The 24,041-nt window shown below is 39.4% G+C and overlaps 2 protein-coding genes across 4 annotated transcripts; one reads left to right on the top strand and one right to left on the bottom strand.

Moving 5' to 3' along the window:
* Window positions 1-31: 31 nt before the first annotated feature.
* Window positions 32-15,683, bottom strand: tpcn1 (two pore segment channel 1). Of its 3 annotated transcripts, XM_007559221.2 has the most exons (27): window positions 15,385-15,683; window positions 15,007-15,127; window positions 11,879-12,012; window positions 11,343-11,519; window positions 10,225-10,338; window positions 9,984-10,114; window positions 9,626-9,714; window positions 9,507-9,541; window positions 9,329-9,387; window positions 9,092-9,191; window positions 8,197-8,313; window positions 7,963-8,087; window positions 7,803-7,851; window positions 7,641-7,704; window positions 6,101-6,145; window positions 5,959-6,015; window positions 5,820-5,873; window positions 5,623-5,695; window positions 5,414-5,521; window positions 5,149-5,310; window positions 4,941-5,056; window positions 1,864-1,910; window positions 1,684-1,752; window positions 1,505-1,601; window positions 1,209-1,348; window positions 1,053-1,133; window positions 32-656 (listed from the first exon to the last, which is right to left on the bottom strand). In XM_007559221.2, the coding sequence occupies exons 2-27, from the start codon at window positions 15,098-15,100 to the stop codon at window positions 513-515; spliced, it is 2,481 nt and encodes an 826-aa protein (XP_007559283.1). In that variant the 5' UTR covers window positions 15,101-15,127; window positions 15,385-15,683; the 3' UTR covers window positions 32-512. The 3 variants fall into 3 exon arrangements, with proteins under 3 accessions (XP_007559283.1, XP_007559282.1, XP_016530391.1); XM_007559220.2 differs by having other exon boundaries at window positions 15,007-15,683; XM_016674905.1 differs by lacking the exons at window positions 15,007-15,127; window positions 15,385-15,683 and adding an exon at window positions 12,676-12,907.
* Window positions 15,684-16,812: 1,129 nt separating this feature from the next.
* Window positions 16,813-19,077, top strand: drc10 (dynein regulatory complex subunit 10). The gene is made up of 4 exons (XM_016674907.1): window positions 16,813-17,458; window positions 17,547-17,768; window positions 18,404-18,475; window positions 18,754-19,077. The coding sequence occupies exons 1-4, from the start codon at window positions 16,814-16,816 to the stop codon at window positions 19,054-19,056; spliced, it is 1,242 nt and encodes a 413-aa protein (XP_016530393.1). The 5' UTR covers window position 16,813; the 3' UTR covers window positions 19,057-19,077.
* The last annotated feature ends 4,964 nt before the right edge of the window (window positions 19,078-24,041 follow it).

Raw genomic sequence — 24,041 nt, forward strand, 5'->3', positions numbered from 1 at the left:
TGACAACACAGCAACAATGCATTCACGTGTTTCATTATTTGAATAGTTTATTAAAATCTGCTGTTACTTTCAAGTACATTACAGAATGAGAGCTTATATAAAATATTTGGAGCCTGCTGAGTCAGTTAGAAGAAACCTTTAACATGATGAGTGGTTGGGTTGACCTTTAAGGAGTGTTTAGTGTTCTCTTGATCAAAGTACATAACATGAGTACTGTGTGTTAATACTGGTCAGAGGAACTGTTAAACTAAGGCATCAGATTTCATTTATAATTGATAAATACACAAAGAAACGGTAGAAGCTGGTTTAGGGGGTTCTTCAACGTGTCTCAACACTTCCATCCAGCTCCAGGAAGAAAACGGCGTCATTTTCTCTCACCAACTTCACTTCAAGAGACTCCAGGTTTTTATTCCCCCACATCAGGTATTATGGTGATTTTTTGGGGGGGAACTGGAGGTGCTGAGGTTTCCTCTGTTGAGATGATGTGCATGTACATCTCGCTACAGTCGTATTTAGTTAATGCTTTGACGTTCGCTCTGCGAGTTCAGCTGATGTTCTTGGATGGGAGCCAGATTGCTGACGGGACTGTCCTGATCCAGGTTTAGGTTTTCATCTTCTTGAGACAAACATTCCCTTGAATACTCTGCATACCACTCCTGATGAAGAGAGGCAAAACCGATTACACACCAAGTACAGCTTGCAGAAGTATTTACCCTCCTTGAACTTTAACATTTTCTCAGCAGTTCATCCTCAGACTTTAAAGTATTTTGAGATGTTATGTGACTGAACATAAACTAGTGCAGGATTCTGATGTGGAAGGAGAGAAAAATGTGTAGTTTTGGTCATTTTCAGAAATAACCTGAAAAGTGTGGCATGCATTACTAATCAGGGTCAATACTTTGTAGAATTGGTGCAAAATTTTCCTTCCACTTTACAACGACGTACGCCTTTGCGTTGGTCTGTCAGATCAAATTACAAAACTACACATTGGACATTTTTAAAGGAGACTACTGGAAAACCCCGTATCCAGCAAAATGCCTTCGGTTTCTCACCTGTATCTCCTCTTCGTACATTTTCATACTAAGGTCACTCTTTGTTCTTGATCTTCGTCCCAAGTAAACCAGAAATGTGTGCTGTACAAAACAGGAATGAGACAGGTGAGCATGGTGAGATGGAGAGGAAGAAATACCTAGAGATCATGTCCTTACCCCGCTCTTGTCCATAGCTTGGAGGACAGCAGCCAGAGAGCTGAGCGAAGACATTGTCGGGGATGTCTGTTTGTACAACTCCAGGGTGGCCATCGCTTCATCTCTCCTCACCTCCACATCAAACACTATCCCATTTTCATCTGCAACACAACCGCACACATTAAAATGACCCATCTCACTAAACACAAACAGATTAAGGGTGGGGGGAGGATGAAGAAAGTCTTAAATCCTGTATCTATGTACATTAAACAAGCAAAATGCCACTTTCTGAATACTACACAGTAACTCAAAAGCACCCTCTGGATTATCCACTGGGTCCCGGTTCTTGCGGCTGTAGTTCATGCGGAACACGAAAGCATCCAGGATGAAAGCCACAATGATTGTCATCACAACCTGAAAAAGAAAATGGAAATTATGGTCACATTCAAACCAAACACAAAAGAGAAATACGTCAAAGAAAGAAAACTTAGCTCACCATCGTAACAATGTAAAAAGTCATGAAGTACAGACGGCTCCAGTGGCTCGTCATAGACGTCACTCCTTCCTGGGAGAGCGGAGAAATACAGTAGCAGTCAAACAGCGACGCCCACAGGTCAGCAGTAAAACTGCAGGGTGGAGACCTCTGAGCAACAATTAATTCATGACTAAACCTTACCATGGTGATGTACCAGTTGTTGACCACAGTCAGCTCAAACAGCGTCACTGCAGGGAAAACGTGAGAAGTCTTTTTTTATTTTAAAGCCAACTTATTGCAACAGCGTCTTCACAGGTCTGACTAATAAATCAATCAAACAGCTGCAGCTGATCCAGAATGCTGCTGCTCGTGTTCTCAATAAAACCAGGAAGATAGAGCACATAACACCAGTTTTAAAGTCCCTACACTGGCTCCCGGTGGCTCAAAGAACAGACTTTAAAATACTGTTGTTAGTTTATAAATCGCTGAACGGTTTAGCACCACAATACATTAAAGATCTGTTATTGCTGTACCAACCGTCTAGACCCCTCAGATCTTCTGGTTCTGGTCTGCTCTGCATCCCCAGAACCAGAACCAAACGAGGAGAAGCAACATTCAGTTTCTATGCACCACAAATTTGGAACAAACTTCCAGAAAACTGTAAAACAGCCGAAACACTGGGCGCCTTTAAATCTCAACTTAAAACCCACATGTTTAGAGTTGCTAAGGCCAAAATAAGAATAAAAGGGGGGGTTTGAAGGTCTCTAAGGTTTTAACCTTTACTTTTAACCAATTAATAAATTCCTTTTAATTCCCCCCCAACGGTTAACGTTTAAAGAAGGAAAACAAAAAAACAAAAACAAAAGAAAATTAAAAAAAACCAAAACCAAGAGGGGAGACTCCGTCAAAAACCGCGTTGACAAAAAACCAAAAAGGGGGAGACCCACAGGACACAACATCAAAAAAAAAGATACACAGCTTTATATCTCTCTCTCACACTGTACACGTTAAAAAAATAAAAACCCCCCAAAAAACGCCCAAGTAAAACAAAATTAAACAAAAGCCCAAAAGGGTTAAAAGCCCAAGTAAAACAACATTAAACGAAAGGTTTTTTTTTCAAAAAATCTCTCACTGTTTATTACATGCTGTTTTAATTTTAATTATGTAAAGCACTTTGAAATGTCTTGCTGCTGAAATGTGCTATACAAATAAAATTTGATTGATTGATACAGATCAGACGACTATCACCTTCAAAATACTATGTATTTATAAGACACTTTGGCATAAGGAACCATTTATTTGTTCATATTTACATCCATAGGAACAGACTTTATTTCAGTTTTCTTAATGCTCCATAATTTTTTAAACCCGTTTTATAAACAATTTCTTATAGTTTTTTTTTTTTTTAGATAACTAAATATTTTTAACACTCAGTATTAGGAAAACCATCTCAAAAGATTACCTAGTTATGTCTCCTCATAACTAGCGCTGACTAAAAGCATGCAAAGAAAGATGTGCAAAGAATTTTATTTATTTTATTTTTTTTGTGAAATGTGCTAAAAGAAAAACATCTTTTACTACGGCTCTATGAATCCTTGATGACCGCCAGAAGGGAGTGCTGAAAGCACTGAATGACTAATAACCGGAAATGTTGCAAGGAATCATGAGCGCATACCTCACAGAGAACGGCCAGAGGACTCTCAGAAGAACCTGGCTCAGAGGATGAGGGTGGCCACACTGACATTGTAAAATCTGGTGAATGTGCTTGGGAAAGCCCACGACAGAGCAGCACATATTGTTTCCAGCTGAACCAAAATCCATTCCCGGCCACTCCTTACCCAGGCCGAAATTTGGCCAATTTCGATGGCTGGTCACTGTAAAGTGACATCAGACTTAAGAGCACAACCAGAGTGGCTGACATCAGTCTGTCTAGCAGCTGTAAGACGGTGACATAGAGAAACTGCCTGACCAAGCCTGAACTGACTGACTGTTTGGAGTATGCTGTTCACCCTTCAAAAAAAGATGAATGAGGCTGAATCCAAATTCACCCCAAGAAAAGTGGTTGTCTGAATCAGGCAACTTCTCCAAGTTGACTTAGAGGAAGAAGAAGCACACTTTCACCGTCGATGATTACAGTCACCTTCACTGCAGTCAAAACAAGTTGCCCCAAGGCCATACGCATGGTGCCCTACATAGAGCTGTCACCTGACACTAGCTGCACTCTGAGATGAGGAGAATGACCCAGTCTCTGAAGCACATGATGACTGCGCCTCCCCACTCTGAAAGTGAGTAACAGAGGCAGCCGGAGACACATGGTCCTCCACAGCCAAGGGTGGAGAAGAGAACCCAGTCATTGAAGTGTCCATCTGGCGTGCATGAAAAAGGGATTTCATTTCTGCGGACAATTGCTCAACTCTTGTGGAAAGGGATGGTCAGACTTAGCCTGCCTCTTCCTAGAAGGAGCCACAGTGACCGTGGCCTAATTCCAGCGCTTTAAGCGCCTGTAGGTGGGGCCACCAACCCAGAAGTTGAAAGGTCATTGTCAACCTCAGGACGCAACTGGGCCAGCCATGCCACCCTCACAGCATGAACATGACACTGCAGTTCATGCAGGGAGTTTCTGACTGCGGTCCCACAGTAAGCACAACAGTGGAAGACATCCGAGTTAAAAACTGAGCCGTGTCCAACCACAAGCAGAAAATGGCCTAAGATAGGGAGAAGAGGTGTGACCTCTACCATCATCAATCATTGGTAAATAGTGGAACATCAAGAGGCCGACGTAGTCAGCTACATTTAGACTGCAGGACGGAAAAAAAAGCATACTGGCACCGTTAGTTCAACACAAAACTGTTATCTTAAAGTTGGCTAAAATTGTCCACAGTGTGTAAAATAAACACAGTGGTCAGAAGTCGTGATCGGGATTAGGTGCAATGACGCCAATAATGCAGCCAGCAGTAAAAAAATGTCCGACAACAACTAAATGATCCAAGAACCAAGAGGCTGCAGCCATGCAAAACGAAACGCGTGCATGAGACAAAAAGAGGAACAGAGCCTTGGATGTTCACGTGGCTGAGGTTCAGAGAAATCTGTTTCACAGGTGTGACTTCTTGGTATTACCACTTGAGTGACACGTGCAAATGAAACATTCAGTGCTTAGAGCAGCGCCCTCTGGCGGTCCGTGGGGGTGGAGTAGATTTGGTAAGGCTCCCACAGCAAATTAAGGAAAATCTGATGATTTCCTGAAGGTACCGAAAGGTAAAAATTATAGAAAGGATTACCAAAGCTGCTGAGGATGTCGTTAAAATTGTTGAGATAATAATAGCCTTCGTCCAACACTGTTTTGTTGCCAAACGTTTTGTTGATCTGTCTGTAGGAATCTGCCACTGTGCTGGTGCTAAAATGACAATAAAAAAGTACAACAAAAAGGACATTTTAATATTTTTAAATTTGAAAAATTAAAGTTCCACAGGCAACAGTGACACTTACTTGCAGCAGTTTGGGAAAACCACATCTGCAAAGAACTCCATACCCACGATGGCAAAGGAGTAATAAAAGATTAGTAAAGTCAGGCCCAGACTGGCCATCCTGGGGAAAAGCTCAAACATGGTGTCCAACACGTTGCGGTACCGCAGCTTTATCTTGAAGAGCCTGGGAGAACAGGAGCATGGAAATTTGAGTTGAAAACCAAAACCGGATCTAAATAAAATGAACTATAAACGTGTGGCCTGATTTTGAAACAAGGAAAACAAACCGGAGCAACTGGAACGGTCTAAGAACTACAATGAAGTAGAACGGCTCCATTTTGAAAGCCAGCGCGACCAGCCCCAAGAAGGCGAACACGGTCACAGAGAAGTCAAACCTGGACGACGAAAAGCAGAGGAACACAGAAACGGGATGTTTTCTGTACCTACTCGTAAAACTTTTAGGTTTTTTTTTTTTTTCAGGCAGGGTTTCACTCACAGGTTCCAGCCGGAGCTGAAATAAGCCAACGGCCCCAAACCTGCTATTTTCAGCAGCACTTCCACACCGTAAACTAAAACCGGGACGGAGCAGAGGAGGAATTAGTGCCAGCTGCAATCGCCTACATCCAATCATGTGCAGTTTTTACACCTATGCCACGTCTGTCAGTGAGAGGGAGGCGGCAGATTTCTACTCACTCGTCAGGAAAACGATGTAACTCACGGGAACAAATTCGGACCAAGAGTATCCACCTGCAGAACCGGAGGAAGGTCGGAGGTCAGGTAGGATTATGTTTGTCATATGATGCGTCTTGTGTGTTTGCAGGAGAGGTCTTACTGTTCATTCTGAACGTCTCCACAAGGATCCACACACCATTAATGGCCACCACCACATCTGCAGACGTCAACACCAAGGCTTCAGTGTGAGAGTTTGAACAGGCGAAAGCTGGGAGAGCCGTGACGATGATGTTGATACTTACACATGGCGTACTGGAAGGCCTTGGATTTCACCACCAGGTGGATGCCTGAAGAGGACAAAAGCGCTCACACAAAGTGTCTCGCAAAAGTATTTAAACTTTTTGAGCCGTTTTATGTTACGACCACAAACTTCGATGCTTGTCTGTGGGAGCTTAAAATTGATAAATTGAGAATAAATAAATAAATAAGTAAATAAGTGTGGTGTAGGTTTAATTTTGCCACCTTTATTCTGAAATCCCTAAACATTTGCTATGACAATCAAGAAATCAATTAATTTTATCTATAAAGCACCCTTCATGTTGGAGGCAGCTCGCAGGAAGCACATAGTAACGGATATTTCTGAACTGGGTTTGAACCGTCCAGGGTCCAGTCTACAGGTGCAAATACCGGAGTTGTGAAGTAAACTGAAACTGGTGGGATCCTCCCTTTTTCCTCCCATCTCCGTAAGAGGGCTGGTGGATATTAAAAGTGATGCACCTTCATCTTTTCTTCACTTCCCTGGACTAGCCGGGGGAGTCGTTGCTCGTTTTCTTTGCTTAATTTCTTAATAAAATAACAATCAAAACGCATTTTGATTGTTCTTGATTGACTCAGTGTTTCACCTTAGGTAAGATTTATTTATTTCCTTCACACGCCAAAACTTTTTATGTTGCCCTCTTGACTATGAAGGACCATATAAATAGAACCTTCAAGATAAATAGTTGTGTGTTAATTATTATTTTATAAATCAAATCAAAGCAGATTTTATCTGTATTCTGCCGAATTACATCGATGTGAAAAGATGTTCAATTTTATTTAATTTTGAGAAGTACTCATCGAATGCAGAATCAGCCATTTATTAACATTTGTTAACAAGTTTTATCAATATTTTCTACCACAACCGGCAGGAAACTCTGATGTTCCATTGATCTTCTTTTTGGGAAGTTCAACGGAGGTACATTTGGGGAAATCCTAGAATTAGAACCTGTTTGAGGTTTTATTGTAAATGACCTCAGACCCAAGAACATGTCCACCCACCATCAGCAAAACAACTCCACACATGCAGTAAGAGCTACAATTAAATGGTTTAGATCAGATTATATTTATGTTTTATGAAGGTTCAGTCAAAGTCAAGACCTAAATCCAATTGAGAATCTCAAGCAGGACTTCTAAACTGATGTTCACAGAAGCTAATTTGACTGAACTTGAGCCAATTTTGCAAAGAAGAATGTTGTAGAAGTGCGAAGTTGGTAAAGTTGGACGTGGTTTTAGAAAGTATTGGGTTAAGACAACTGAATACAAACTTATACCAATCTTCTCAGTATTTTATTAGCAAAACCCCCCAAAAATACGTAATTGCATCTTTTTCTCTCCACTTCATAGTTGAGCATTTTTGTCTGTTAGTTCTTCACATACAAGCCAATTAAACATTGAGATTTGAGGTTGCAAACTGACAAAAATGGAAAAAATGGAAAAAAGTATGCATAAATGTGCAAGACACTGTATGGCGAATCATGGCATTGATTTTGTTACTCCTATTAACAACGAAAACGGAGAACCTACCCTTGAAAATGAGGAAGGCTGTATGAGGAAGATCGTCAAACCAGTGTTCTCGACTTCGTCGCGGCTGAAAAACATTTACAAAACGACAACATCACAGTCAGCCAAAGCAACACTAAATAAAAATTGCTCTCATCATAAAACAAAGAACACAAAGACAATTACCTTCCATTTTAATCCAATGACCTCATAAAACCTATAAAAATCTTGCAGGCTGTAACAAAAAAAAAAAAGACCTAATCATATATCAAACCAGTAAATCTCAAAGGAGGACATATTCATAAAGAAAAACAACAAAAAAACAAACAAAACAGCCAGACATTACCTAAGCGTTGGAGCCCCTGATGTATTCAGAGCTTTAAATGTGAGAAAACGGTCTCTTGCAGACATTCGAGGCCTGTAGAATCGCATCAAACCATCAAACTGTTTCAGAGACACTCCCATAGGCCTCTGGAGGGAAAAGAAAAACAGCAACGCACTTAAATGTTAGCAACAACTTCCCAGAGCCTTAGAGAACAAGGCAAAACACATTCCTTTGTACCAAAATCAACCCACATACCTGCCGGCTAACCAGCAGCTGGAAGGCGTGGTCGATGGCAGAGCGTTTATGAAGCAACAGAGACTTAAACTTCATCTTCTCCACGTCGTTAAAAGTATCAAACACAACGGCAAGGAGCTGGTTGGGGAGAATATGAGAAGAAATCCTATTAAAGAGTTTCATTTACTGCCTGGCAAGAAGAATTTATACGCTTTCCTGTTTGCATTTTGTCAAATTGGAACCACAGACTTCCATGTATTTTATCAGGATTTTATGTGAAAAACCAATGGAAATGTAGCGAAAGATTATAAACTGAAAGGGGAATGATGTTTTCAATTTTCTGAACCCTCCTTTACTCTGATATCTCAAATTAAAATGTGAAATTAAGCACATCCCATTGCCAAAGCTTGTATGCGTCTACAATCTTTGCACATCTTAACTTTATTTGGGGGCATGCAAGTAAATAGGGGCTGAACACAAATGCATACGAAAAGTTTCAGTTTTTAATTAAGCAACTATGCATTATTTTGTGTCGGTCCCATTGAGGTGTGTGGGTTTAGCATCAGAAAATGTATCTAGGAGGTGAGAACAGTTTTGCTAGGCGCTGCAATTGCAAACTGCTTCCCTACAACATTTAACTTTAGTGAAACGAACAAACAGAACTTTTTTGTTTCTTACAGGTTACTTCAGAGAAAAAGGGACTGAATACAAAGGCTCACTTTCAGATTTTAATTGTAAAAAATTGTAATTCATGTATTACGCTCCTTCCTTTCTCTCCACAAATCAAGCTGAACTTTGTGTGGCTCCGTCATAAAATTTCAATAAAACGTATTGGAGTTATAATTGTAAGAAAGGTGTGATTGCCTTGACGTTAATGGGAGTGATGTCTGTTTTAAAGGAGTGAAAATCTTCGTACCAGGTTCATGATGAAGTAGAGCTCTATGGAAAGGTAGACGATGAAGAACACGCAGGACCAGCGGTTCTTAGAGTACGCTGGCATCATCACATCAGGAAAGCTACGAGAGAAAAGCTCAGTCGTACCGACCAAAACCAAAAACATTCAGAAAATGCAACTGTGGAAGAACTAGAAAATACTGACTGGACATCAGGTATGGAAAAAAAAAATTAACAAATAATATTATTCTCTGCTTACTTTGCTGTGGTAAGCAACACAAACAGGCTGACGAGGCTGTTCTCCAAAGAGCTGAAGTACTGTGGTGAGAGGGCAGAGTCTGAGTGAACACACGCATGTTGCACAACAAGAGGGAAACCAAACCACGCTGGCATGACGATCATAAACTACAGTCAGGCAAACCAGTGAGTCGACATACCGGGTCAGCTGTGTTTGTGGAGAAGAGACAGAAACCTGGAGGGAATTCGAACCAGATCACGTTATTACCTCCGTTTGAAAAGCAGCATAGGAGGAATTTAAATCAAAACCAATTCTTACCCAAGATGGCGAATATGACCATGAAGAAAAGCAGGAGCAGGAGGATGTCAATGAAAGATGGGAGAGACTGGAAGAGCTGACGCAAGTTTCTGTTTGGATGGGAAGATACGTTGTCAGCAGATGATTGACAATAATCAAACACATGAATGTAGTAACATCTTTTTAGTGTGCACACTTGCGTAATTCAATAAAACACAAAGAAAGAAAAAACATTCAATTAGGAAGAAAGAAAGGAAGAAAGAAAGAAAGAAAGAAGGAAAGAAAGAAAGCATAGGAACCCTGCAAAGTAGCAACTGCTTCCCCTGCGTGAGTGTGTTCGTGTGTGTGTATGTGTGTGTGCATTTAGATCATCAGCCACCTGCGCACAGCACCGCAGTATCTGCAGTCCACCAGGAATATCGGTCTCAGAGCTCGGGTCACTCGCATGTGAGACGTCTGTCTGATCAGAACCACGATGGCCTCCACAAACTGCAGCAGCAGCACACTCGCCTGCAACAGAAGGAAGAAACAAAACAAACGCAATGCAGTAACCACATGTTTACCAGTTACACATGTGTGAAACTTTGCAGACACAGAAGATATCAGAGACGTCAGGGCACCTTCACCATGGTCCTCTTGTGTCGTATAAACGTCCGGAAGCCTAGCCAGCGAAGTTTCATGCAGAGCTCAAATCCCACCAGAAGCAAAGCCAGCAGCTCCAGAGTGGCATGAACCTACAGAGGAGTCACACACACACACACACACAACAGCATTTACACACAACTGGGTCTAAAGAAGTGCTTGAATACATTGAAGCTGATCTCTACAGATAATTAAGTAACAAAAACAACCCTTGAAAAAGTATCCAAACTCCCTGGAGTATTTTGTCTCTACAGCAAATAACTTCAACAAGGAGAATTAGCGTGTGACTGGGAAAAGACAAGAAAATGATAAATAGTTTTATAAATAAAAATCTGAAGTGTGGCGTGTATTTGCCTTTAGCCTCACCAAGTCAAGCTGCATATGTCTACCACCTTCGCATGTCAATATACTAAAACCTTTCCTCACTCTTCTTTGCAAAACAGTTCAAGCTCTATCTGTGAATATCAAGTTTCTAAATCTCAATGGACTAAAGACCTGTGGGTGATTCTAACTCATACATTTACTTTAAACTTTTCCATTGTAACTCAGGCTGGATGCTTAGGGTCATTAGGTTTCTTTCTGGTGTTGAAAGAAACTCTGCAGCTCCTCCAGAGTTACAATCTTAGCTGCTTCTCTGATTAATTCTTTCCTTGCCCAGTCTGGTAGCTCAGGTGGAAGGCTATATCTTTGTTGGTTAGCGGTTGTGCTAGCCTTTTTCTATTTCCAGATGATGAATTTAACAGGCCTTCGTAATATTTTACAAGAAATTGTTCCCTTGACTTTGAGGAAAAACATACTCCTCCGTTTTCAAAATTTTAATTGGAAAAAAAAAAAGGAAAACCATTTATCCAATTTATTTTACTTCACAAGTATGTTGTGTTGACTTTCATCACTCTATGTAAAATCAGAGGCCATTTTTGTTTTAGAGGCTGTTTTTATTTTAATTATGTAAAGCACTTTGAAATGCCTTGCTGCTGATATGTGCTATACAAATAAAATTTGATTGATTGATTGATTGATTGATTGATTTTTGGGGTTATTTGGGATAGCTTGTGTTGAGACGATGAACTTTAAAAGAAGTCAGATAAAAACTCACATAGACGTCCAGGCGCAGCGAGGGGACGGCGGGAGCTTCACACAGCGACAGCATCAGCAGCAGCAGACCCGTCACCAGCTCCATCATGTAGAACAGGTGATTGTGGGCGAACAGGTACGCCGCCAGCGCTTTTGGGTTTCGAGGGTGACTGAAGAACTTGTCATTGTTCTCTCCTTCCTGCAAGATCAATTCAAAACATAGACGGTAAAACATCCTCATCTGACAGGACAACAGAGCAAAGTTTGATATACAAATAGTTTATTTTTATTCTAATGGCCATTTAATTACTTCAAATTCTAGATGGAAGCTTCTTAATTATTAAATATTTGAGCTACTGCACTTTTATTTGTAGTCAGCAAACATATATGGTTCTATAACTAGATTTATTACCTCCTGTAGTCCAAGGTTTATGCATCTGCAAATTATATTTAGCCCAGGAGCTATCATAAAGCTGTTAACTGATCATGTGAGTGTGTGTGCAAAACAAACCCCTTCCCCCCCGTATAAGGCAACATTCATTAAAATGTTTGTGATACCTGCAGGTATATGGCAGCCTCTTGGTAGTTCATCTCCCAGCTTTGCTTTAAAGACACATTTTGGGTTTTGTTGCTCTGTGCCCCAGGTGTGGAAATCACAGCATTGTTCACTAGGTCATAATTGCCTCCTCCATCTGAAAAATAAAGAAATTCAAGTGTCAGCGAGTTGGAGCAGATATAATTTAGGTAAATTGACACAAACACATGCAAGGGGTCTCCACAACTTTCCCATTTTGAAATTCCAGGCTCAAAATATCTGGTTGAAGTAATTGTATGTTTAATAAAATCGTGAAACAACTAAATGCTGACGTTAGCTTCTGATCTGGCAGAGGCGTCAGTCAGCCTTTTCCCATCATTGCCTAGACCATAACTTCATATAATCCCCTTTCTGCATGTAAAATCTTCACTTTTTGTACTTGCGTAATAAGAATAATAAAAGTTATCAACTTGAAGCGACACAATTAGAAATAAACAGAAAACAAACATTTAAAATATACAACTCTGTTTCATTAATTCTTTTAAAAAATGTGTTGTATATTATATACATTTATTCCACACAAAAAACTTTTCAGTTATTTACTGAATCGTAGACATGTATTCCTGTAAAAAAAAATACTTAAATGTTTTTTCCAAATATAGATTTAAATTATTGTATACTGCAAGAAAAAACTAAAGTCTGTAAAGTCCAACACTTTAGATGCTAAACATTTTTTTACATACTAATCCTTAAAAATTATAATATGAACATTTTGCAGGAACCCTGAACATAAGCAGTACAGAGACGGGTATGGGCCTACCAATGCAGTCAGGCTCTGACTGTAAGCCATAGGAGGAGAACGCAACTGGACTCTCATCGTTACGGGACTGATTGCCATGGAAACCAGTTCCCTGTCCACACAGGGACTCCATTGGTGAAGCTATGTGAATGTATCAAGGTTGCTGATGTCCAACAAAAAAAAACAAAAAAAAAACTGTGTGATTAGCAGCAGACCAATTGCATTGCAGCACTGGAGAACATCTGGAGATACAGATGGAGAAACATTCCAGTCAGTCCTGATGGAAACACCAGAGACAGAGTCACGAGTCGAGACCAGAACAAATCCTCACAGACGCTCAAACATCCCGGAAGTTTAAACAGTCCTGGACACAAAACACGGTCTCAGAAAAACCTGAGAGAACAGTGACGATATCCGTAAAGAGACACCAAGATTTACACAGTGAAATGTGCCTCAAGCTGAGGTTGAAGTTTGAGCTCAACTCTGATATTTAAAAAGAAGAAGCTGAGTGTGCAGCACTGACATGCCAATTTCTTCTCCTTCCTGCTCACAGAACGCAGACACACCAGAAGAGGAATTGATCCTGCCTTATAGCAGAAACCAACACAAAAAGTCACGCAAAAACTCCATGCCAAGCTTCTGTAAATTTACTCTTGGAAATAAAGCCAGAGCTGCAAATTGTTTTTAGATGAGCAGTTCCCGCAGGTGATCCTCTGAAGCTGCACATTTTACTCCTCTGCCTTCCTGTCTGGTCACTCTCATGCCACGCACAAACAAAACACAGAAAGAGTCTCGGAAATGCGCTCGCAGATGTTGGCCGTCCGCAGCAGATTGAGCTCAAGTGTGAAGAAGATCACATTGGGGCCCGGCAGCAGCCTGAGCGTCCTCCTGACACCGTCGGACCCCGAGTCTGTATGTGAGCCATTCAGATTGCTCATTTGTCTGAGAACAATAAAACATTTGGAGCTCCGCGTGAAAAACACGGTGAAGTCAGCCTCGCAGAGACACAAACAGACGCCACAGAGCCAGTAAAAAAAAAAGAAGAAAAAAGTAAATCCGCTTCTAGATCAGCTCAAGCTCTACTCCTGAATCCAGGCATGTGACTCCTCACTCTAGGTGGTATGGCAGCATTATCCTTCAAACTCCCTCCCGTTTCCAGAGGGTTCCAGCAGCAACAAATAAAAGCAAAAAGTTTCACACTTCTCTGTCATAAACCACTCCTAGATGTCCTGAAAGGAAATACACATTCCTCTCTTCTTCCTGTTCATCCGCTGAGCAGGAGACAGTGATCCAGTGAGCTCACAGGAAAAACACACACACACCCTGCAGTCACTCATAAACACAACACACACATGCCCCCCCCAGGAACATCCGGGAGGGACTGGGGGAGGGGTGGGGAGGGGGCGGTCTGCTGAGCCAGCTGTTTCTCACATGGTTATTTTGTAGTTTATGTGAGCGAAACAAAGGCAACAGGAGGACCATAACGCTGCATATCTTCCCACCAAGTCTTCTGGACAATATACCGCATTTATTTTTGAATCGTTGCGATCAGAATGTGCAGAATATTTACAACATTAGGAGGCAATTATGGTAAGCAGACAAGGAGCTATATATATATATATATATATATATAGACACACAAGTATGATATCTATATATCTTAGAGATGCACTGGTCACACTTTTCCTGCACAATATTGATTTTTGGTTTTGTTTGAGGCATGACCTTTTGCCCTTTAATATAAAGTACAGTAGCATATATGTGCGGTGGGTTCTTTGATACAGGTAGCTGTTTTGAATATAAAATTGGATGGGAAAATAACATTAGAAAGCCTTTAAACTTAAGAAAGTGCACAAAAATATGTAAATGGATATTGTGTTTATGGACTGAAAGTACTGGGAGTTTGTTTTGTTTTGTTTTGAATGAAAAGGGAAATGAGAAAACCAGATTTTTCACAATACGTTTCACAATATTCAATCAAAAATTGAAAAAGTAAATGAAAGTCTGAAATTTCAGAAATGACAAAAAACAAAGAAAAAAAAACAGTTACCTTTAAGATTTAGCAAATACGGGAATAAAGACTGACAAATTTCAGGTTTCGATTAAAATTTGATATAGCAAAAAAAAAAAAAAAAAAAAAAGTAGAACTAGCAAGATACTATTCTAAGACCTAAATTCAATTTGTATGAAGGCTCCTTGTGTCTATCTGTAGAACTGCACCGTCTCCTAACTGCATTTGCTTTGGTAAGGTGCATGTCCTAACAGGAAGTGCATATCAAACAATGACAGCAGCACCAGACCAGACACACCGTCATTGAGCGAAGCTTAAGCAATTCCACTGCTCAGACTTACTTTGGTCTCCTCTTTCAGTCTCCTCTTCGTTCAGCAGACCGCTGTTTGCCTCGTCCCACGTCAAGATGAGAGGCACATCGTCGTCAGACTCCATAATCACAAATAAATAGGTTCAAATCCGCTTCGAAAGTCACAATAAAGGCCAAAAGTGACTAAATAAACACAAAGTTTGTACCGCAAACGCACATTTGCAAAAAAAGAAGAAGAAAAAAAAACAAAACAACCAACAACAAACAAACAGGATTAACAGTAGTTTGTTAGCTAACAGAGTTATCTGCCTGCGTACTCTGTGCTGCTACAGGTGCATGTATTTACAGTCAAATGTCCAGTTAGCACGGACTACGTTCGGCGACAGAGAAGAGAAACGGGGTTGTTTACCGATTCAAACATATGTCACCGATTCACTGGCTTCCTGCCCCTCAGGCTAACGAGCTGAGGCTGTCTGTCTGGGTCCATCTCTGCATCATAATTAATTCACAAGCTGCCCGCTTCATAACAACAACTGCTGGGACCACCTGTCACCGAGAAAGGAAGGCAACACCTGGACACCTGATCTAATTCATAGCGCCCACCTTTAAACCTCCCACCTTTCCCTCTACGATAACACTAGCGTCGAAACAACAATAGATGAAATCCTAGATCAACAACAGACCTTCCCGACACTAAAGGAATTTACGGCAGGGGATTTTCAAAATAAAAGTCGAAGATGATTACCGTAATTACTTTTAATTGACACATTTTAAAAACTGATGAATGAAGAGTGCGTGTGCCAAATCCGCCCTCAATCATTTGACAAAAGACATCTCTTTAAAACAACGATACTGAGCCATAGAGCACTGAGTCTGTTTGTGAGAGATTCGTCTCTCTTTCTTTCTTGAAAAAAAAAACCTGAAAATAAAAATAAAAATGAGGGGGATTTCATGGCGTTGTCGACCTCAAAACCTTAGAAAACGCGAAGTCCATGTACAGTTAGCCGAATTCGAAACCACGAACCGGAAGTCAAGTACAGTGTCGTCATAGCAACAGAAAAAAACATTGACCCTCGGAGCGATCCTGGCGGTAGGACTAGATTTCTTTTCTCCCTTTTATCATAGTTTGGATCATAAGACCGATTTACATATGCGAGAGAAAAAGACTGGCAGAAAGAAAGAAAGAGAGGAGAAGGAAAATGAAAATGAAAAATGCCAGTTGTCTTTAAATCGAGATAATTTTACTGAATGTGTATAGACTTCACTTGGAGGCCATTATCAAAGATAAATCCTCTCAACACCAATGGACACGTGCAAAAATCTGCTCAGCAAACTACAAGAAGTTGATTGTTGAGATGGTTAGAAATCATTTTCAATTTCCACCATTTTGATAAAAATGTTAAAACTTTTTAAATTCACATTTTCACCTTCAGTTGTAATTGAATCAATCTAATTTTAATTCCAAATCTGTCAGTGGTATGAGTAAGTTTGGTTGTATAACCTTCCAATGTTGTTGAGATTTTGACAGAAATGAGAAAGACCTAGTAATCATGGGCGTCACAACAAGATCCTTTGTACAGAATCCTACTGTTTCAACTACTGGTAGTATTAAAAGCATTTAAAATGAGTCAAGACAATTAGTTACCCTATATGTAATTAAGAAACTTGCATGGCCAGGCCAGAGGCTAGATCAGGCCTCCGTGGAGATTTGGAAAAGTTTAAAATAAACCTCAAATCAGTGGATATTTTAAAAGGTTACAATAAATTATCAATCAAAAATATTTTTTAATATACTGTATGATTTAATAATCAGTGTTTCTCATTCTTGTAATCGTAGAATGCCACCAAGCGACAACATGTTAGCTGAAGAAGCAACAACAACTACTACAACAACAATAACAACAACAACAACAACAACAGAAGACTCTTCATTCAAGCCAACCAGGAAGCTCTCTTCTGAAGCTCAATGTATTTCAAGAGTACTGAAAAACTGCATCAATCAAGTTGAGATTACAGCAATTCTTGGAAAGATCATCCAGTTTTATGCTGTGTCAGGTGTTGTGGATGAGGACTTGTGTAATCTTCTTCAAGCACATCGGGTATTAGTGGAAAGACTGCTGATGCTTGAATGTCAGAAGCCAGATGGGCTGCCAGCCAAACAGGCAGAAGAAGTAAAGAAGAGAGAGATAGTTCAAGTTCGAGAGAAGATAAAAAACTCAGTCAGAGATGTGCTAAGATTTTTCAGAGTCCATCCAAATGTTTTTTGGAGCTTAAAAAAACGTCTAGGTCAAGCAGACAAGAATGAGCGCGTACTAATCAGAATGCTTCAGATGTTTCACAGCTATGTGGAGAAAAGGTTGTGTTCTGAAAATCAGCTGCGGGTACCCCAGAGACAACAGCCTTTGTTTCTCGACAAAACTCTGGAGCTACTGGGTTTAGAGGAAGAAGACTCGGCTACAGTCTTGAAGAACTTGGATAAAATGGTGAGTAATCATTCTGGATGCCGTAAGCATCCTGTCTTCAAGAGCTCGCTTTGACACATTCAAGCCCCTTTTTTTGTCATTCCTGCAGCTCTTACAGAAGGAGCGTGAGATAAAGAACCTGGAGAGATATTTAAAAGAGCAACATTTGCAAGCTGAGCATGAGTTGACTCTCCAAGAGGAACAGGAGAAGATATATTTGATTATATTAGGTGCTGAGAAAAGGAATCTCGCAGAAAAAGCAGATCAACTGAACCTGGAGCTCCTCACCTTGATGACTGAAAACAGAAAGGCAGAGAGAATTCTGCAGGAAGTGAGTTTGCAGAAAAAAAGTTTGTGCACATTTTTTATGTTGCATCCACAGACTATGTGAGCCAACACTATTGTGCAATAATGTAAAGTTGAGAGGAAATAATGCATGTTTTTAATTTTTTTAAAAATATACAAACATCTGATAGTGGCAACCATTCAGCCCCTCTTCTTTGTTACTTCTGAATGAAATCCGGTTAAACAAATTATCGTAGTAACCAGTCCAGTTGCTTGTCATTTAATCTAGCTCTTCCATAAATGCCCTCAGGAAATTCATTAGAAAACATTATTGAATAAACGGAAATATATGAAAACCAAGAAAAAACGCAGCTAAAGCAGAGGTGAAGTTCTAGAGAGTTAAAAATGCTCCCTATTCCTATAAATTTGATTCTTGACATATAAAAAATAAAAATCAGTGCTGTTAGTCACATAACCTAAAAGATTTGAGAGATTTTAGATGTTTATTTGCTTTTTAGTCTTTCCTTCTACTTCACTACGATGATGTAGTTTATGTTGGTGTATCACATTAAATTCAATTAAACATATTAAAAATTAGCTGTTAGGGGGGAAAAAATCGAGGGATATAAACACCTTTTAGGTGCACTGCAGCTGACACTGCTTTCTTTATTTTTGTGACAGGAAAATGACGGTTTGAGGAAAGAAACTGAAAACATTTTACAAACCTTTGACAAGGACATGCATGAAATCCAGGTAATCAGCTGCTGCCAAGTGCCAAAGTTTTCCTCGAGACATAAAAATGTTTTTTTTATTTATTTTTTTTATTTATTTATTTATTTTTAACAATACATTATATTCAAAGCTGGCATTCAGTAAATACTAAAGTCCTGTAAATACAGTTACCTGACAATGATACTTTTTAAATAAATGTTCTCATGGATCTTAAAAATAGGCCACTACTTCCTCCGTGAGGCCTATTAAAAATACACATTACTTCTCCATTCTTTCACATCTTTTCACATTTTCCTCAGACCAAGCTGGAACGGATGGAAGAGAATTATGGTAAGGAGCTGGAGGAGGTGAGGAAGCTGCAAGAACCCTATAATACCCTAGAGGAGAAGTACAATGAGATCCAGGAGAAGAGGCGTCTGGCAGAAGAGAAGAGACAGGAAGAGTTGAGGAAGCTGCAGCAGAAGATCAAAGCTGTTGTCATCATCCAGGCTTGTTGGAGAGGGTACATTGTCCGCAAGGCCTTGAAGAGCAAGACCAAGAAGGGCAAAAAGGGCAAAAAGGGGAAGGGCAAAGGCAAGGGCAAGGGCAAGAAAGGCAAATAAACCAACCAGTTTCACACTGTCTGTAGTTTATACTTTATATTGTTAGTTATCACAAAGTTTTGGTCAAATTTCAAACGTTTACGTTCTCAGTTTTGAGCTGAAAACACAGAATTGCCACAATTCCATGTTTTTGAACTGTTGTTTTATGAAACGACCACAAGGTGGCAGCGCAGATCTCCATGTTCAGACTTGGCAGCGATCATAATTGAAAGGAGTCGGGGTTACCTATGGACAGCTGAGGGTTTGTGACCTTACAGTGCCGGCCACATTTATTGGCCATGCAGGTAGTCATATGTAAAACGCCTTAAATAAAGTTGAGCCTTTATTGCAGATTACACAACATTTTTCCACCAGACTCTCCTTTTTAATTTACTCATAGGAACGAACCTCTGTTTCTGAAGAAGTAAACCATGTGAACAGAAATATTTGTTGTAGCTGCTGACCACAAGACTGAAGAGGATCTATTTTTATCTTTTCAGCTATCTGGGTTATCAGATTGGTAAGTGAAGTAATAAATTTCAATAATTAAAAAAAGAAATAAACTATCTCTAGTGTGAGAGAACTTGTCATCTTGTGGTCACCACCTCTCCAAACCATTTACATTTAAAGCTTTGGGAGAAATGCCACAAAAAGATTTTTCTGTCCTACCATCACAAACAAAAAAGTATGAAACTTCCCAACCACTTGGAACTGGAAACTTTGGTTAGATAAGACCTAGCTAGCTTTTCTGCAACAATAATTGTTGCAGAGAAACAAAAGAAGAAATGTGGAAAAGCTCCTTATGCCCTTTGTTGAGTACAGAGGAAGATCTATGATGCTGTGGACCTGTTTCTCACATTCACATTGCTTTCAGTCTTAAGTATCAGGGCATTATGGGGGAATCTTTCTGCAATAATTTGAGAGCACACATTTTCAGTCTGAAAGCAGGATTTCATGTTTTTTATTCTCAAAACCTTTAATGCTCTTAAAAGTCCTGCTTTTATTTTGAAAGCAGGACTTTATGTCTTTCTTCTCAAAACTTGTAATGCTTGCACTCAAAACTCCTCCTGGCGCTCAGACATAGTCTCTGCTTGGACTCTGCTGGCTTACAAAACATTTTCTGCTTGCTTCTGGAACAAAAAGCACCGTCGCCTGGCAACGTCTCAGCCAATAGAATGAAAGCGTTGTACTGAGTGCGTTCGTTTCCTTGTAGCAGGTGTGTCTGTGTGGCTACTATCGATTGTAGCAACCTGCGCCTCCTACAAGTTGCACATATATTTTTATATTAAATGTGTTTCATTAGCTGTAAACTGTAAGGTCATAACAGAAAACATCAGTCTGTGTGTAATTAATCAGTATAGTGTCTTTCACTCATGAAATAATAAACTTTTCGTTAATATTTTAATTTATTGAATATGACTTCATGTAAAAAGACTGTTTCTGTTTTTGAGGATATTCCACCACATTGTTCTAATTGCCTGTGTGAGATTATGCGTGTGTCATTATTGATGAATAATGTCAAAGATTTTTACACATCTTTAATGCAAAGCTAGCAGAAAAAAACTGAATTAGCACATTTCCTACCACATCGACCACATTAAAATGAAAGAAAAGGCAAGAAAGAAAGTGTGTTGTATTCTCTAGCTTTATTCCATTTCAGCTTTCCATTAATGTTTCTTAGGGCAATATTTGACTGTACAATTCTTTTGTTAGAGATATTATTAAAAAGGTAATTAGAGTTCAGATCAGAGGCTTTATTTCACCTGAAGAACAAAGCTTGTAGATGCTGCAGCTGTTCTAGATGGAGGGAATGTGATCAGACAGTGAGGGTCGTCCCTCTGATAGTGAAGACAGCTGACAGGAGGTGAAGGAGGTCACACACAGGGGTACAGTGGGGTTGTGTGCATGTGTGTATCAGGTGATGAAGAGGATTCCTTTAGACATTACATTCAATTGTGATTATCCACACTTTTACGTTTTACCAAATTTTGGTCATGTTTTAATATTGAACTGGATATTGAGATTGCTGGGTGAAGTTAATGATGGCATTGTAATTCAATCTAATTGTGCCTTGATTTGTACTTTTATAGTCCAGACACTTCAATATCCAGTCGTACTCTCACACATATAGTCACTTTGGGCATCAGCTCTCAGATTTAAGCAGATATCCAGCTTGTGACATTAAATTAGTGCAAACAAGTCAGATATCAGTTCTTTTTGTAGTTATGTTACTTTCTTCTCTGTGCTTCTGGATTGAATCAGAAAGCAGATTTTTATCAGGGCTCTTAGGTTATTCAGCAATGTTGATCTAAGATATTTGAGATGCACAATGGTGGAATAAAATATATTATGGTCAAATTTACATATTTACAACTCCCGGCTCCTCCCTTTTCTCTCCAACTCTCCACCCAGGATCAGAAGGCGAATCTAAGAACTGACCATGAAAGAGGGTTGATTTTCTCTCTATTTGTTGATTTGATCATCTGTTTAGGTCCACAATTATGTTCAAAGTTTCTGTTTTGAAGTCGTTGCTATTTCAAAGTCTTCATGCTTCCATATGCTCCAACGAGGTTCACAGGGCATTTTGAAAAAGAAACAGGCCCCCAGCATCACACATTTTCCACTCTGCTTAACAGTGGAGATGCATTTCTTTTCAACATGTTGTTCCGCAGCAGCTTCTCTTGTTTATCTCTTCTGTAAAAGTTCAACCTTATCCTAACTAAAGAACACCATTCCAGTTGAAGTCCCCGCAAATTTTAGCAAACTGATAGCAGGACAGACGTTTTTATTTGCCCCCTGAATGACGAGTTGGCATGTGGATAAGTGACTAACGGTTGTTTTGTAGATCTAGAGATCTCCAACATGCCACTTGTTTGTATTGTCTTCTAACAGTGAGCTCTGAGATTTTTATCTTTACCTTCTTTACCACCCTGCTCACCGGACGGACGTTAAATATGGACCTGTGTCCAGAGTAATATCTGTATGCATTTCATTATTAAAAAAAATATAATAATAATCATGAATTACTCATTAAAGGTTCCTAGATAGTCTAGTCAGCCTACAAAAAGTGAAGAATAATTCAAACGTGCTTTAGTTATGATAAACTTTGGAGCAGGCAATAATTTTGACATCATAAATATAAAAGCAGTTATTTTGAGAACATGTAGCTAATAAAACTGAAAGTTTAATTTTTTTTTAAAGATAGTCCTACTACTCTAAATGGTTAATTAATCCAGGAGTTTAGCATAGATCTACCATGGATGCCATCCAATGAGAGTTGCGTGTGCTCCATCTGCGTTGCAGTCTCACATTATGTCCACATGTGTCACCTCTTTGATTAGAAATAGATGCTGGTATTTCTTTTTGTCTGTTTCTGAAAGGGCAGATCATGAACTTTGGTTTTGTCAGCTTCAGCTGTCTTTACCAACAGGTGTTACCTCAGGGAAATGTGTGATTTTTTCCACTTTAAACACCAAAATCACACTTTATGTCACACCTTTCACAGCTGACTCCTCGACAGTACGTGGCAGTGCACACGACTCTTGTGAATAAACACCAAGCTCTTCAGTATTCTCTAACCCCACAGACCCAGGAACACATATTGATGATGTGTTGCAAAAATATCAAGAACAGGTGCAACATTTCTTGAGCTACCTTGGATTAAAAACTACTAAGATGTAGGTGAGCTTTTCTGAAAGAGCTGCATGTTGCTTAGATCTTGCAAAGTCTTTGGACATACATTCAAATTGAAAATGTAAGAGCAGTAAGCAGATGGAATGTAGAAAAAAATTGGAAATTGAACACTGCATTATTATAATTTAGCTTCTTCAAAAATGCTCTTGGCCTGTTTACACACAGTTGAAAATAAACAGTTGAGAAAAAAATTAGTACACAACATTAAATATTCAGTTCTATATTAGAAAATGTTCACATGTTGATGTTTAGTCTGGTTTTTATTATCCTGTAAAATATTTTTTCTAAACTGATGCCTGAAACATTGGTCTGCAATAGCTAGTCCCATGTTTTTTTTTGCCTACTATAACTCCATCCATCCATCCATCCATCCATCCATCCATCCATCCATCCATCCATCCATCCATCCATCCATCCATCCATCCATCCATCCACATCTTTTAAGTATTATTCAAAAGGAGGAATGTAAGGAGAAATGTGTAATGTTCCAATTTTTTTCATAACATTTTATGAAGTGAGCTGCCTTTTTCTTTGCAAACAAAATTTTCTTTTGTTAATAAAAAGAATGGGGATATTATTATATTTTTAATTATAAATTAAATCCCTTGTGGGCAAAACTCCAAGGGATTGTTCTGGCCTCAATTTTGTTCAAAGATTTTTTTTGTCACTTTCAAGTAAGAATCATAAAATGCTAATTTTCACATTAGATGGTGGTTACACGGTGCCTCATGGTGACACATCAAGGTGGCATCTACACAGCTAATGGAAATGCTGTGTGTGGTTATTTTTGCTTTATGATTCCCAGGTGTGGTAAAAACCGTAGCACTGACATTACTCTACTACCAGAAAAATGCATCAGATGTAAATGTGTGGTAAGTATGTGCACACACACACACACACACACACACACGCACACACACAGTATAAAACGAGCGATAAAGAAAAAAAGATAGGACCAAATCCAATGAAGGGGAAAAACAACAACACAGACAGCTGCAGGCAGAGATGCTGCTCTATCCATTTTTAATGACAGCAGTGACTTCCTGCACACACACAAAGCACTTTATTAATACTAATGGAATGGGAGCATGTTGTGTCAGGTGATGAGTTGAAGTATCACACCCATGTAAACACAGGCAAAGCCTTTATCAGGTCCGTGTGCTTCAGAATAGTTCAAGTTGGATGTATAATTTATTATTATAATCAATGCAATATCCAAGGAAATGATTTTTGAACATTTTGTGCTTGTGTTCAAAAGCAGTCTGTAATGTTGAGAACATTTGGAAAAACTTGCTTAGGAAATTAATTTAGTT

This window comes from Poecilia formosa, unplaced genomic scaffold, assembly GCF_000485575.1.
Source record: "Poecilia formosa unplaced genomic scaffold, Poecilia_formosa-5.1.2 Scaffold103, whole genome shotgun sequence".
NCBI lineage: Eukaryota > Metazoa > Chordata > Actinopteri > Cyprinodontiformes > Poeciliidae > Poecilia > Poecilia formosa.

Coding starts and splice junctions, on each gene's coding strand:
- tpcn1 (XM_016674905.1), bottom strand. CDS start 12,787: ATGGAGTCCCTGTGTGGACAGGGAACTGGTTTCCATGGCAATCAGTCC. Junction 11,520..11,878: donor AGGCTGCCATATACCTGCAG/GTATCACAAACA, acceptor TTGATCTTGCAG/GAAGGAGAGAACAATGACAA. Junction 5,522..5,622: donor TTCAGCTCCGGCTGGAACCT/GTGAGTGAAACC, acceptor TTCGTCGTCCAG/GTTTGACTTCTCTGTGACCG.
- drc10 (XM_016674907.1), top strand. CDS start 16,814: ATGCCACCAAGCGACAACATGTTAGCTGAAGAAGCAACAACAACTACT. Junction 17,459..17,546: donor TGAAGAACTTGGATAAAATG/GTGAGTAATCAT, acceptor TCATTCCTGCAG/CTCTTACAGAAGGAGCGTGA. Junction 18,476..18,753: donor AGGACATGCATGAAATCCAG/GTAATCAGCTGC, acceptor CATTTTCCTCAG/ACCAAGCTGGAACGGATGGA.